Raw genomic sequence first — 16,051 nt, forward strand, 5'->3', positions numbered from 1 at the left:
CCCCTATTCGGAATGAGTGCAGTTTATAAAGAGCAGGGATCAAATCTAAATATGAAATCAATTTACGAAGGTACGAGTTGACGAAGTTATAAGTTACAGGGGCACCACCGTGAAACTGAAAAAATGGTTCAGATGCATGGGGACGATCGTGTCCAAACCACATCCCAATTCGTCATACTTCCACGGGGCCGTGGTAACAGAAGTGAGAAAATTTACGTATTCATAGCTAAATATTGTCCAATCAAAATTGGTCCTACTGTATTGGTAGCAAAATTCATCCGATCAAAACAAATCACTCGTTATGACGTTTTGTTTGCGAATGTTAACAAAACGAAAGCATTGTTCCATTACATATTTTGATTAATATGTACGGTACAGAATTGAGTAAGATTTTCGTTAAAGAATTGAAGCCGAGAATAGTTACTTGGAAAGAATGTGTTCTTATCTCTTTAAACGGGCGGCGGCAAAGCGGTGTTGTTCTACCGATCTGATTGGTCAGATTCAAATGCCACTAATCTAATTTCCACGCCCCCAAAACGAAGTGTAGTGGGCTTAGTTTTATACGGGTTAATAAGACCATATCCAAACCCGTATTTGTGATACTATCCATGGGGACAAGCTTTCAGATAAGCCAACATCGTACAAGGTGCACAAGTAATGGAACTATTCACACAATCAAAACAGGATCATCTGTTGTCTTATATTTAAAATGAAGAAGTGAAATTTGAACTGAAGACAATTAATTACTGATAACATTAAAATGAATAGAGGTTGTTTGTATTACATTTATAGCTGTATTGGCAGATTTTAGCACTAGTTCAACAATCCGACAAATCCTACAAATGCCAATGCAAAAATGGCATTCAGAACCAAACAATGAAATTTTAACGAAATAACTACTGGAATTGCGTTAACCAATTTTAATAAAAATAACATGAGTGATAGGTAACCTAGAGTCTGGACAGCCATATAGACGCTTTGCTCCCTTCAGAAGATTTTTCAGCATGAAAGAATTTAGAGTATCAGGAAAACTGTAAGATTTCTGAACATAAGAGATAGCTGAAGCATGGGTAACCAATGACCTAGGTAAGAATCCAGTTTCAAAAAGGAATGCCATATAATTACATATCAAAGAGTTGGGGGTCGGAAAACATGGTTTAAAACCTTTGCTTATACAAAAATGAAAAATGTGTCCTCACATAAAGTATTTTTATTGAACAATATTTGGATTGGTATGAAGAGAAACACTGAGGGAGATATAAAATAGGTCTTGTGTGAGGGGAAAATATTCAATGAAACGAATAATTGGGATTATGTTTCATTACGATAAGTGGTAGAAAATCGTCTGAAACGGAGATGGTCGTGACAGGCGTTAGCCACCTTCTCATATACATACTATTAGAGTCGACTATTGATAGAAACATATGTCTGTGGATAGACACTATTGTAGCTCTCGCCATTTTGTCGATATTCGCCAGAGAACGGGGCATAATGTCAAGGTTAAATAAGAAAGGTGGACTTCGTGCGATCATGCCAGTGACAGTGACGAGGATTATAGTCTGAAAACGCAAAAATCATGGGTAGTGAATAAAATCTACTCATCAGTTCTCAAAGAACTTTTCATAAACGTCGCTGAACATGTTTCTCAACGGTCGATCAATTTAATATTACTAACTAAACGTGGTCGAAAGACGAGAACGCACGATATCCAAAAATACACTAGACATTCAAAGTGATAGTACAGAATAGATAACTCGTTTCCGATGGGACGGAACTAGAACTGTCCAAAACACTGAACTGAACGACATTCTAATCCTATGCTCTTATTAAAAGATTTCATTTATCTTAGGTACCATAAGTAGTTTTATTGACTAACATGTGTTTAAAAGTTTTATCCATATCGGATTGTACAAAAGGCGCAGTTATACAGGAGGCACCAAAACGATTTCTGCCCCTCCAGCCAAGTTTAAGCCATCAGGACACTAGTGTCAAATCTGACATATTTCAGATGTTACTTTTATAGAAAAATCTATTTATAGATGAATAGAAATTGCTATCAAAGGATACCACTGATATTCCAACACCGAGATTAAAATTATATTCGCAATTGCAAAGTCAATAATCTTGGTCGAATCTTATTCAGGACCCTTTACTTACCAAAGACACTAGATAGGGTAATATCGTAATCTATTTTTAGGCCATTATTTAGGCCATGTAGTATTATTGAACAGTATTAACAATGACATAAGAAATTGTGGATTATATGCCAAAATCTACAAGAAATTGCGTAAAATTAGTGGTACACACACCATCGGCGCATCTGAGAGCTACTTCAAAAGCAGGAATAGTAACAAGATATCAAAATCAACTGGCAACAACCACATTTTTCGATCCGAAACTGTAAATTGTAGGTGTGGCTTCGTCGACGGATACCTGATATCCTGACGTACGCTCCGATGTCACAATTAGATAAACAAGATAAAATAGGACGATATATAACATATCAAACAGAATCAAAAGAGTGCTTTTAAGTATGAGGGTCGTTGGGGGCGTGCAATTGGAGCCATGGGTGCTCCCTATATAGATTTGAAACATTGTTGATCAATTGTTCAAAAAGTTTTCTTATTAAGCATGGGGTTTTATTTCGGCTACGATATGTCAACTTTGAACCTTTGAGTGGTTATTTTAAAATAACGTAGCATGTGCTGTTGAAATATGATGTAGATGGTATCAATTTCTAACATATTTAAATATTTAAAGTGTATTGGGGACCCTGATAGCGTCTTTTACCGTCAATCACTAACGCAAACGCCCTTCGATATTACTACCAGCTTTAGCGATAGTTCGTTGACGGTTAAGCATTTCTTAAATTACGCTTGCTCGCTAACCTGAAGGCCCAGGGTTCAATTCCGGCATAAGTCGAGATAATATCTTCGGATTGTTCAGTGGGACTGACATGGAAAAAGCGTCTAGTCGTTTAGATGAGACAATAAATTGAGGCTCCATGTGCAACAGGCTATGCACGTTTAAGATCCCTCGACAGTTGGAAATGGAGCAGACTAAAGCCCTGTCCTGGCAAAATTTCCCTCATTGCACCCTGCATGGTGTTGCACATCCACTTGGTGCAGAAAATAGGACGTAAAACTTTCATTTTTTTTAATTACATCTGACTGAAAACTTAAACAAATCGATGTTATCAATGTCTCTAGTACACATAAAAAGTTTAGAAAGCCTCTTTACAAACCCTCTTTATAAATAATGATATAATTATGATAATTAAGAAAATGTCAACGGATGTTAAAGCCAGTCACATTTGTACGCTCGTCCTTTTTATAATGAATAGGCCTTTGTGAATGCCTGTTTAAAGGATTGCACCTGAATTTGAGTCAAAAAGTAAGTAGATTCTACTGTCATTTCAATAAGGCTGTGTGTACCAATCCGGGAAATACTATATACGTATTTTAATTAGTTAGTTCGGGCTGGCATTGAAAATTCATTAGGTTAAGTCACTGTCATTAAGTCAATGAATCAATCAATCGGGCTTCCGTGTGTTACAGACTATGCATGTTAAATACAAATAATTTGAAAACGTAAGAGAATAAGCTCAAATCTCTCTTTGGCAAAGGTTCCCCTCTTGTCATACTGTGTGGAATAGTTCGGACAATTTAAATGCATAGTGTCTGAATAATCTAGAAATAGTAGTTGTCTTAAACACATTCCTCAAAGGGGCGCAACCCTACTTTTAACCGCATGTTCTCGCCGCCATTTGCACAGATCGGACGCACTTATTACTTGGCTGTATTTATTATGTAAATTGATTTACAATAATTATTCAGTTATATTAGACATTTTAAAAAACATAACGTGAACTCCAAGTATACCTTATCCGTGGAGCTACATTTAAGTAAACACACTGCATGTGAAGAAAATTCGGACTAATATGGACCGCTGCATACGAAATTGTCGAGTACAAAATGAAAACCACCAAAGGTCAATCGAGCTAACAAACACAATCACAGAGTACATCAATTGTGTTTCGTTTATCATTTATAGCTTTTATAACAAAAATATATTCCGGATCTTAATTTGACCATCTTATGTTTCAGACATATATCACCAACGTCACTGGTTACACAGATTTAAATATCAAAATGGCGATCAATGTCCCTGGTTTGATATCTGTTATTGTTTTTTATTTAATCATATTGGTTATTGGAATCATTGCGGGAAGAAAAACGGCGAAGTCTGGAACGACTCAGGAAATGCTGGTGGCTGATAGAAGTATGAACCTCGTAGTTGCTTTTTTTACGTTAGCGGGTAGGTAAAGCTAAGTATTAACCAATTTCGATGACACATGAGACAAGTAATATTATTTCTATAAGTCCATAGATGTTGTTTCTGCCATGCCTTTCGCATTTAATTCTTCAGTTTGGAGCGAGTTCAAAAATTGCTATAGGAAACCAAACCAAAATCCTGTTTACTGAAGGAAGGGGATTTCTTGGATATTTGGATTCTGTGACTTCTGCGGAAACAGATTGGCCAATCTACCCTGAGAACAACTTTGTTTTTGGGAGTGCAGTGACAATAATTCTCCTTTAAAAAAAACTTTGTTGTAGCAAGTCATATTGGTGGTGGCTATATCAATGGCACAGCGGAGATTATGGCATCAAGTGGAGCGGTATGGGCTCAAGCTCCGGTAGCTTACTGTATTTCGTTTATAATTAGTAAGTATATGTATATTCCACTCATAGATATCCATAGTTATGTAAGTAGCAATGTCCAAAAGAAAATAATTTTCCTTGAATTTAAAAAATAACATTAGAATTTGGATTTTCACAGATCTTCTGTGACCCTAGACCTGTAATTTTCATAATATGCAAGTATATTTTGCAGGTCTTTCAATGTCCATCATTTCTTCATTACAGATGGTATCTTTTTCGGGCCTAAGATGAGACGTGCTGAATATATCACAATGTTCGATCCTTTCCAGATTAAACTGGGAAAAAGAGTTGGTGCATTAATGTGTGTACCACAATTTCTTGGTGATTTGTTCTGGACTGCTTCTATTCTTGCTGCACTTGGTGAGTTTCCACTAAAGAGCACTCGACATAACAAAATCACTAGTGTCCTGTTTCACGATTAAGGAATTCCTTCAAAATGCAGTCATCCAAATTTTCCATTTTATTAGTTTATCCTAACATTAACTGTTGCCACATAGAAAACTTGCAAGTATCGATTTCTTTTTAATAATAATGTATACTGAAGAGATAAAGAAACGTCGCAAAGCACAGAAGATAGTGAATTGTTTATTCAAATTTCAACAAATCAATAGATAATTGTCTGACATCAACCACATTTGTCAAAAAGTATTGTTTGAGTGTCTTTCAAGTTATTGCTATGACATATTAAGGTTCTGATCACGTGATCTTTACAGATGGGAGCTGAAAGTCAGTATCTGGTGTGTCCATCTTGTGCATTGATAACAGCCCGGCAACTTCTGTACATGCAGTGGCAAAAACGATTTACAGATGCCATTTAAATCTACGCCCAGGCTCTTAGGAAAGCTGCACTGAGTTCTGCTGCATTTCTTGGAAGTGATTGGATCTGGATTAGTCGTCTTTCCACAAGTGTTCTATTGGGTTTAAGTCTAAACTGAATGAGGGCCATTTGATTACTCTGATGTTATGCTGTTGGGGGAAGGTGGCAGTGTGTGGATGGGCGTTTTCATGCTGAAAGGTGTGGTTTCGGCGTCTTGTAAAATGCGGTAAATCGTGGGGTCGGAGAACCTGGTCGATGTAACAGGTGGCTGTGACTCCATGGGCCGATATTCTGGAAGACAACAGGTCCCAAGTTTCTGATTGATGCTGATTGCACCCAATACCATAATGCTTGGTCCTCCCCACGGGTCTCTTTCAACCATACACTGTTCTGTAAAACGTCCCCGTCTTGTGCGCCACACTCGTACTGTGCCATCTGCGGTGGAAATGCAGTACCGACTCTCATCTGAGGAAACATGGATTCTCCACTACTGATGCCGCCAATGTTGTCGTTGGGTGGCCCACGAAAAACGTTGCTGACTGTGATGGGGAGTGAGCACCGGACCCCTGTATGGACGACGACAAGACATGTTCTGTAGGGCGAGCTGATTTCGAACGGATCAGCATTGATGGTTACTGATGGTGGCCAATAGTCTGACAAGGTGTCTGTGCCGCTATGGTGAATCTGTCATGCAGATGTTACCGCAGGACATAGTGATATTGTCTTGGTATTGTGGCTCGAGGACGACCACTACGTGGACGGTCATCAGCGCTGTCGGTGGTGTAACGAACAGAAGTCTCTCAATGGTTCGTACATTACAGTTAAATGCATTGGCAGTAACCCGAGCACGATGTCCAGCATTTGATCGTCCGATGGCTTGTTCATGTTGTTGGGAGGTCATGTCATGAGCTCTCTGTCTTCACAGCAACTGAATTCTCAGTAGGAGTTTCTTTTTATACAGAACTCTGGTACGTATTGCACGTGTATTTCGATTTTCCTCTGCATCACTTACAACATGCTCCCACGGATAGTTCCCAAGGTTCACAACTCTCAAATCGAACACAGCCGATATTATCAGTTGAATATCATACACTGGCCTTTGTAAATCGTAATAACAATTTTGATAGTGCACGGCTTTGTCCAAATAATCTAAAAATGCGACGTTTCTGTATCTGTTCAGTATTTTTATCAGTAACACAAAACTAACGGCGGTTGTGGCCTATAATCTTTGTCGGCTTTTGCAAGTCTTTTGAACTTTCCTCATGATTATCGTAGCCAAGGAAAAATGTTTAATTGGCAACTCCTTTAACAAGTTAATTTAAAACTTTTTTTGTCGTATAGTGACTTTAAGTATAGTCCAGGTCAGCTCTTGTCATGTTAACCCTTTCAATACCGGAGGTTACTTTTCAACTTCTACTCAGTTTATCCACTTAATTACTTTGAATTATTTGACAGACGATCATAGTCTTAGTTTTTTTTATTACAGTATTTGATTCTTTCTCTCTTTGCTGCAATAAATTTCAATTTCAGGGTCAACGATCTCTATCATATTGGATGCTGATGAGATCGTATCAATTGTTATTTCTGCTATTGTTGCCATTTTTTACACTTTTCTGGGTGGATTGTGGTCTGTGGCCTATACGGATGTTGTGCAGTTGTTATGCATTGCTATCGGTTTGGTAAGACGATTTAAATTGATACTCGACGTGATCTCACTTTCACTATTTTCTTATTAAACCGACATGTTGACACTCATCTGATCTTTCTTATCTACGTTTTCTTAAAAAAAATGTCCATACAAAATAGGATGGCCGAACCGAATATCGCTCTTCTTCACAATATGAAAACGAACTGTAAGTTACGAAATGGGCTCAGAAATGTAGGAATAAGTTGTAATTTGTGTTACTGATATGACAATAATCTGGCAGGTGATAGCTGCTCCATTTTCTCTGATACATGACGCTGTTGATATTGAGAGAGTGGTTGATACGTGGCAAGGTAATCTTCAGCCTAATCAGATTGGTTATTACATTGATGTCTATTGTCTGCTACTCTTTGGTGGAATTCCTTGGCAAGTAAGTCCTTTTTATACGCCCACATGGAAATCTGGACATTTCTTGTGAACACAATAGAGAATACATTTTTCAACTAATACCACAGTTTGTTATCGAAATGTCAATTCTTTTTTTTTTTTTTTTTTTTTTTTTTTTCGATTTTTACACACCTTCCTGAGCTTAGACTACAATAGTTGCAGCAACCATTCAACATTCACGAACCTTAGATATAGGCGACGATGTGCTTAAATATATTTTGGATCTTTTTTGCAAAACCGGAAGTGCCACAGTTCAATATGTGCAAGAATAGATAATCGGCTCTAGAAGTCGTATTTTTCGGTCGATTTTCTTTGAGTTTGCATTTTTGGAATCTACTGTTTAAATCTGAAAGAATAGCAGTTTCAAAATTTCAAAATTCGAAAATTTGTCGCAGACATTTTTTGGCCGATTTTCGAAATTTTTGGACCATTTTTCAGTTTTTTTCGGATTAATCTGAAATTTTGATAAAAGATGCATGTCACTAATGTAAACCATTAGTATTCAAAATTTTTGCGTCACTTCCGGTTAAAGTGGAAAATCGATTTTCACTTCCGGTTGAATAACTTCCGGTGTGATTGAAATATTTCAACGAAATTATGTATATCGTTATTAATCTTAATTCTATGGCCGATTTTAAAATAAAATTTAGTCCGAAAAAAATACTTCGGCCGCCATCTTGATTTGATACATTTTCATAAAACTCAAAATGGAGCTTCGGGGGAGAATGGGATTGGTCAAATTTTTATGTTGGTGTATACTTTAGTCGATGGCGACAAAAATGTTGGAAATGGATTTTTGAATTTGACTTTTGCTTTGTGGCAACTTCCGGTCGAATTTTTTCAATTTTTGAAGGCTTGTATCTCGTGACCTTGACCTTTGATGACCTTGACCTTTATGGGGTCAAAGGTCATTGACAATTACTCATTATTGACATTTTTGGCCAGGGGCATAACTCGCAAAGTATACATTTGTTCAAAATGGAACTTTTTACACAATTACCTCATATTTTGAGCCACTTTGGCTTTTTTTGTTGTTTCCGCTTCATAGTTCAAAAAAAGGAACAGGTTTTGGAAATTCAAAATTTTCAATTTTTGACCTTGACCTTTGTTGACCTTGACCTTTGTAGGATCAAACGTCATTGGCATTGGCTATCTATTTATACTTTTATATTTGCTGTCCTAAGTCAACTTCTGGTTTTATAGTCGTTAGTAATTTGAAATTTTAATGGCGTATATCTCTTGATCTTGACCATTTTAGACCTTCTCCTTTACAAGATCAAAGGTCATTGACCTTGGCTATCTGCTGATACTTTCATTTGTGAGGTCTGACGTCCCCTTCCGGTATTAAAATCTTCTAAAAAATGAAAATTTCTCAACTTTAGACAGTTCTTGCGCTTGATCTAATTATCGTGGAAGGTTGATTTTTTCAGGGTCTTTTGCATTTTGCTACATTTGCAAAGTCCCACTCTGTGCCACGTGTGGCTCTAGTTTTAATTAAATTTGGTGTGATCATTTATATTGATAAGATCTTGGTCAAGTTCGAATTTGATGACTTAGGGAACAGGCGTCAATATTTGTTTGTGAAAAAATAGAGACCACAGTTTTCAACTGATTTTGATGAAATTTAGTGTGATCATTTATATTGATGCGATCGTGGTCAAGTTCGAATTTGACGATCTTTCGATGAACGGTTTTTTGAGTTATTGCCCTTAACTTAGGAAACACACGTCAAAATTTGTTTGTGAACACATTAGAGACTACAGTTTTCAATTGATTTTAATTAAACGTGGTTTGATCATGTATATTGATGCGATAATTTGAGTTATTGATATTGATTTTTAAAAATTTGGTGGAATTTCTCAACATGAATAACTGGCAGTAAATATAATATATACATATATATATCATTTAATTCAAACTATTAAAATTTCTTTAATATGAGAAAATTCATACTGTAGTCACTAAAGACTTTTATCATTTCTAATAGCTGCCAGTGGGTGAATGTTATCTTGCCTGACCTTATTTAAGAGATGTGATTAAATCTCGAATTTAATATTTCAATTTGTTCATTCGACATTGCACACAATTAACCATAAGGTCGTTCGGGACCTTACATAACCTTAATTAAAATTTCTTATTTGAGGGTAGTAAGTCAGATAGCTCAAGATATAGTTTTGTTGTATTTTAGGCATACTACCAAAGAACTCTTGCTTGTAAATCGCCTGAAAGTGCAAGACTAGCATCATTCTTAGCAAGTATAGCCTGTTTCCTGTTTGCTATTCCAGCTGCAATTATGGGAATCGCCGGAGCTTCTGCTAGTAAGCAACAATATCGAAATATTAAATTTGAATTTGAATTATGTGGAAACTATCGGGCCGTCAGCGGTAGCACAACCCTTTTTTATACGCCCACATGAAATGGGGGGCATATATTGCCGTCACCTCATTCCGTCCGTCCGTCTACAATTGCTCGTAAACACTCTACAAGGCACAATTCTTGACTGATTTCGATGAAACTTGGTATGGTTGTTTGTAATCACCCAAGGATACTCTAAATCAGACGAATCGAAAAATATTTACTATGAGTTATTGCCCTTGTTCTTGAAACGCTCGTAAACACTCTAGAAGGTGCAATTCATGACGGATTTTGATGAAACTCGGTATGAGTGTTCGTTATCACCCAAGAATAAACCCTATCGAAAATCAGAAAAATTGAAAAAATATTTAGTATGAGTTATTGCCCTTGCTATTGAAAACGCGTTCAATTTTAGCACGTAATCACTTTGATGAAACTTGGTGTGAATTTTCGTAATCACCCAAGGATGAACCCTATTGAAAATCAGAAGAATTGAAAAATATTTAGTATGAGTTATTGCCCTTGTTCTTGAAACCGCTTTCAAATTTAGCTCTTAAACACTAAAAGGCATGATTCTTTCTGGATTTTAACAAAACTTGGTTTATTATTCATTCCTGAAGATTGGATATTTGCCTTCTAGAGTTTTCACGAGCTAAAGATTGAACACGTTTTCAAGAACTAAGGCAATAACTTATACTCAATATTATTCAGTGTTGTGCTAAAGAGTTCAAAAGAAGTATATGACTGAAGGTTGAATATTTCATACTGGTGATTATTACTGTACTGCTAAATATTTATGTTCAAAAGCTGCCAGTGGGCGTATATTATCTTGCCTGGCAAGCTATCTTTTCATACATAGCAGAGGCTTTACCCAAATGTAAGCAGTTATTACAGGTGTATTACTGTTTGTATCAAGGGCACAATTTTTCTGGCATTATCACATTAATCTTCCTTAAAATTTAACTTTTCTTGATGCTAAGGGCAAAATGGATTTGAATAAAAAGTAAGTTTTGTGGCCCTGGGGCCCGAGTGCATACGGAAAAGTTACCGTTAGGATGGAACAATAAGTTGAAATGTGTATGCTACAATGGTATCATGATATCAAATTAATACTTTTTCCTACAGATATAGAGTCTAGCAAGGCAATCGCGAAAGATTCCGTCAACTAGTCATTTCTTAAATGAAACATTTTATCTTTTGAAAGTTCTGCACTGCATTCAGAGCTGCATCATGGTACCCAAAAATAACATCAAAAGTTCTGCAATTACATTTATGATAATTGTATTGCAGATTGGAATGAGACAAACTATCAAGGGCTGATTCCAATACCTCAAGATAAGATGAGTTACATTTTACCACTGACATTGCAACATCTATGTCCTCTTCCGGTGGCCATTATTGGGATGGGTGCTATATCTGCTGCAGTGATGTCATCAGCTGATTCTAGTATTTTATCAACAGCGTCTGTCTTCGCCAGCAATATTTATAGGGAACTTTTCAGGAAACATGTATGTACTTAATTAAGAATCATGTATTAAATGGGGTGATGACTTTTGTAGGTCTAAACAACCGACGGCACCTAAATATTAAAGTTGCATTGGTTGGTGCCTCAACGTAGTTGATGATACTATATGCACTGACTGATTGTGCATGTGCTCTAGACCTTGATCTTGCTAAGGGAGAGTGATACCTGATGGTCTATTAATTTTACTGTCATTCACCAGTTGCATTGTTTTTTTTTAAGGCATCTGATCGTGAAATCCTGTGGGTGTTAAGAATATCTATAATTGTAACAGGAACTTTAGCAACAACAATCGCTATTACTGCTAAAAGTGTTTATGGATTATATGTGTTGTGTTCAGATTTAATGTATGTCATTCTCTTTCCGCAATTGGTAGCCATTATGTATTTTGATGTTACCAATGCTTATGGTAGCATAACCGGTTACGTTATAGGATTCCTAATAAGGATTCTCGGAGGTGAACCACTTATAAAGATTCCTGCATTGGTAAAATTTCCTTTCTACGATTCCGAATTTGGTCAAGGATTTCCGTTCCGAACATTCGCAATGTTGTTGAGCTTCATTGCTATCATAGGAATATCTAAACTGTTCGAGTATTTGTTTCTTTCTGGAAAGATACCGATAAAATACGACATCTTTCTTTGTTCTAGTCCAAATTTTCGCAATAGACTCAAGATGTTTAAAAGTACTCAAGAAATGAAGAGAGATATGAGAGAATATGTTGAAATGAAAAAAATATCAAGTTTTAAAGGCGAACATGTGATTTTGTAAACGCATGTTCAGAGAAAAAAGATAACTAGCACTAAGCTATATATACATATATATATACGAAATCCATCGTTTTAGCTTGATTTTTTATATGTTTTAATGTTTATATATATATTTACACATCAACAAATTCATTGCTTGTGACGGCCACCGGTATGGTCATCGCTAATTGCTTACCGAGGAGACAATTTGCAGCATTTTGCAAGTTCTCTGTCCCTCTCTTTTCGATGGAATTTCCCATCATTTCGATATCTGCAAACAATTATTGTAGACGAACTGTTTAACGATACCATCATAAACAACAAAAGGTAAAAGATGGTAATGACCGTAGGTAAAACCGATTGGTTAACCGAAACAGTGAAAACTTAGTAGGTTATGATGTTATCGGTAAACTGCTCGTTTACATTAAAAGTGATTGTCGGTAAAACTGCTTCAATTGAACTTTTAATGAACATTTACACATTTAAAAATTACCAATATACATTTGAACTTTTACAATTTGACAAATGTATTTTCTTCAAGATACTATACTACAAATGTACTTTCACAAATCGACATTATGCATTTTTCTTTTTGCAAAGGAAATTAATATTGACTTTTGGCTTTTATAATGGTGCAAATCTCTGATGCTATCAGTGTCCCCGATACTCACAATAGCTTTAAATAACCTTTGAGAATAGATGAAATTTCGGCTTTCTCCTTCGACTTTTGGTAGATGTATTTGGGATATATATTTGAATATAGTTTTAAACCATCAAATTTTTCTGATCCGATGCTTGTCGATAATCATCTGTGGCTAGTATAATATACAGGGCTATGTAAGTGTCATCAAAATTCGGACAAAACTCATTTGACGTAATAGAACTTTAATAAAAAAAAATATGTATATCCTACACAGAATTAATAAAAAAAAATGTATGTCATTGGACAGCAATTCTTGGATTTATATTTATTTTGATCAAGAAGACTTCTTAAAATCTGATTTTCAGATGTCGTATATATAAATATATCAGAGAACATTGACCTTAACACTGTGAATTTTACATCATCTATGTCGACAGATAAGATAGACTGCGTAATTAGACATTAGTTATAGCAGAGTTTTGGTAGATGGCATCTGAATAGGATGGAGGTACATCTTGAGAAACGTTTTTAGAGCTGGGACCCCTCTTTAGATTGACGTACTGGTTCAAAATATCGCCATAGCTACCCCGAGGAGGTGCTGAATTTTGATCAATTAATATTCCATTGGCGTAAATCAATCCTCCCGATGTTCTTGGCGGTCCTACCCCAGATTTCATGTTGATGTAATTGTTGTCGGATAAAACAGAAAATTCGGAGTCTCTCCATGAAGGTCCACTGGATGCATACAGGTTATTTTCCCTTGAAAGTCTAAATGTTGCCTCTTTGGTTACTGTTTTTTGTCCTTTGGGAGTTTGCCCAAGGTTCATTAAGCTGTTCAGATGAGTCATAAATATTCCATCGCGTCCAGTTCCTCTTCTCATTTGTACTGGGGGTACATTTTCATCTTCAAATGTTGGGCTATCATCCATGTACATCTCTCGCTTTGTTTTTCTCCTGTAAACGAAATGATGAGATGATTTTATGCGTATCATATTTTGTCGTTCGTCTCTTTTTGTAGAATGACACTATGAAACTCTTGACCTTGACTAACTTGTGAAAATTTTGAGGAATATTTAATTTTTACGATGTTTTATTTACGTTATAAATATGTGGAAATCTTTACCTTGATCCAACACACATTACTGTACAGAAAATCATAACAATAATATATATTCCACCAGCAATAGATCCAGCAATAATAAAAGCTCTTATTATCAATACCATAACTGTATTATCTGAAAGAATTTGACATTTTTCCTATAACGACATTTTCTTCCCGTCGGTCATCATCACAATGCCAAGCTATTACAAAACTGGGTCTTATACCTTGACCCATCTTTCTTGTATCACAGAGGTTTATAAGTGCAGCGATTTGATTGGATTGTATGTTAGCAATTACAGTCAATTAGGCTGTTAACAATAAGCCAAAATGTTTACAGTCTGTCTGTAGGCTATATATTCGCTAAAGCGTACAATCCAATCAATCAATCAATAAGGTCATAATACATGTATTTGACATTGTGAAGACTGGTTTAAGTTTAACCAATAGCCTGTAATACATACCGGATTGTGCATTAATAGCAAAGTAAAATTGTCTTACCGAAACTGCAACTATCACCACCAAACCCCATGGAGCAGCCATTGGGGCAATCTCCAGTGATCGGGTCGCATTGTTCTTCGTTATAACAATTTCCACATTTGGTAGAACAGTTCTGTCCATACATGTTATCTGTACAAGCTAAAAAAAACAGCCTCTGAGATTGGGGGTAAAAATAGAGGGAATATACTTTCAATTTTTTTTTTATCAATTTAATACTGAAAGCATAGCCTGTGTTCCCCTGGAAAATCTTGTGGCCCCTTCTCGGCCCCTCAGCAATTTTTCCTGGAAACGCCACTGTATGCTTCGATTCTAATTTAGGGATGAGTTTGAATGCAAATATGGTTCGAAATATGAACTAAACCTACAGCTCTAATGGGTTATTCATTTCAGTTTCAAAAGTTTCAAAATATTCTGACCGGCTAAATTCAAGCAGAGATATTTAGCCTCAATATGTCCCAGAAACTCCACGGCCTAGTCCAGAAGACATTATTATATATGCCACATCCGGCAATCCTCGACAGTTTCCGTGAAGCTGAATTTGTTGCAGAGCGATAGCACAATTTCACGGTGGACCATTTGACCCTAGGACGTTCGCACTATTATGCATAAATCATCAATTTCAGTCCAAGAATTAAAGTATCGGTTGTTTTTTTTATATAACCTTTTTGTTTTTTAGGTCCTTGGACTACGAGTAGGCCTACGAATTTCCATTTTAACATATCAACCTTAACATTCGTGAACATTGCTTTAATCCTGTGCCAGTGCCTTCTGTTGAACTAGTAACTTGTTACCTTTCAACCACCCTAATCACTACTAAAAATATGCAAATGTGGCGACTCCCCACACTAACAATGACCTTTTTAATATACTTACGCATATTGCACAGTGGTAATTTCCATCCCGCTTCACACCCTGCCATACATTCCCCAGTTATCTCATCACAGGTACCACTGTAAGCACACTGACCACAAGTGAATGCACACAATGGACCATAAAAATCCTCGTCACATCCTGAATGATAAAATAACTTAGTTTCACATTCACCATTTCACTGTTCATGTTTCCATGATAAAAAAAAATTCTCTGAAAAAGACTTGCCTCTTCATACATTTTTACTTTTTGACCCAATGGCGTGTAGGCCTATATAATAAGAATAATGGAGGAACCCATCTTTAAAATTTTGACAGCTTTACCGAGGATTCCAGCTTTATCGAAGGGAGATAACTATGAGGTAGGTGTGGCGCCACTGAAGAAACATGGCAGTATCTTGTAAAATAAAACTTTAATTTCTTAATTTTGTACCTTGAATTTATGCAGAGATTGTATATTTTGTTTATATTTTGCAAGTATATTGTATTTAGATAATATTACATTTACTAGTTTTCCTGCTTTCTATGACATGCAAGTACAGTTAACTTCCTGCTATTTTAGAATATATTTCATATCGGAAGTGATGATAATCTACAATAATAACGCAGTATAAATACACAGTCTAATATTACAGTTAAATTAATGTCGATCGCTTTGAAAGTTCATGACAAAACAAAACATT

General features: G+C 36.1%; 2 protein-coding genes across 2 annotated transcripts; one reads left to right on the forward strand and one right to left on the reverse strand.

Moving 5' to 3' along the window:
- Positions 1 to 3,343: 3,343 nt before the first annotated feature.
- LOTGIDRAFT_181262 (hypothetical protein) lies at positions 3,344 to 12,391 on the forward strand. The gene is made up of 9 exons (XM_009045715.1): positions 3,344 to 3,393; positions 4,107 to 4,317; positions 4,617 to 4,724; positions 4,926 to 5,081; positions 7,069 to 7,217; positions 7,467 to 7,613; positions 9,819 to 9,948; positions 11,276 to 11,493; positions 11,730 to 12,391. The coding sequence occupies exons 2-9, from the start codon at positions 4,152 to 4,154 to the stop codon at positions 12,276 to 12,278; spliced, it is 1,623 nt and encodes a 540-aa protein (XP_009043963.1). The 5' UTR covers positions 3,344 to 3,393; positions 4,107 to 4,151; the 3' UTR covers positions 12,279 to 12,391.
- A 63-nt stretch (positions 12,392 to 12,454) lies between these two features.
- Positions 12,455 to 14,623, reverse strand: LOTGIDRAFT_228016 (hypothetical protein; the record flags this gene model as incomplete). The annotated part of the gene is made up of 3 exons (XM_009045716.1): positions 12,455 to 13,853; positions 14,023 to 14,134; positions 14,500 to 14,623. The coding sequence occupies 3 exons, from the start codon at positions 14,621 to 14,623 to the stop codon at positions 13,355 to 13,357; spliced, it is 735 nt and encodes a 244-aa protein (XP_009043964.1). The 3' UTR covers positions 12,455 to 13,354.
- Positions 14,624 to 16,051: the final 1,428 nt, after the last annotated feature.

Source organism: Lottia gigantea, assembly GCF_000327385.1.
Source record: "Lottia gigantea unplaced genomic scaffold LOTGIsca_1, whole genome shotgun sequence".
NCBI classification, from domain to species: domain Eukaryota; kingdom Metazoa; phylum Mollusca; class Gastropoda; family Lottiidae; genus Lottia; species Lottia gigantea.

What these genes read in the sequence shown, in the direction of transcription:
- LOTGIDRAFT_181262 (XM_009045715.1), top strand. Translation starts at nt 4,152, where the DNA reads ATGGCGATCAATGTCCCTGGTTTGATATCTGTTATTGTTTTTTATTTA. An exon ending in TGCTTTTTTTACGTTAGCGG is followed by an intron (nt 4,318 to 4,616) that starts GTAGGTAAAGCT and finishes ACTTTGTTGTAG; the next exon opens with CAAGTCATATTGGTGGTGGC. An exon ending in GGGAACTTTTCAGGAAACAT is followed by an intron (nt 11,494 to 11,729) that starts GTATGTACTTAA and finishes TTTTTTTTTAAG; the next exon opens with GCATCTGATCGTGAAATCCT.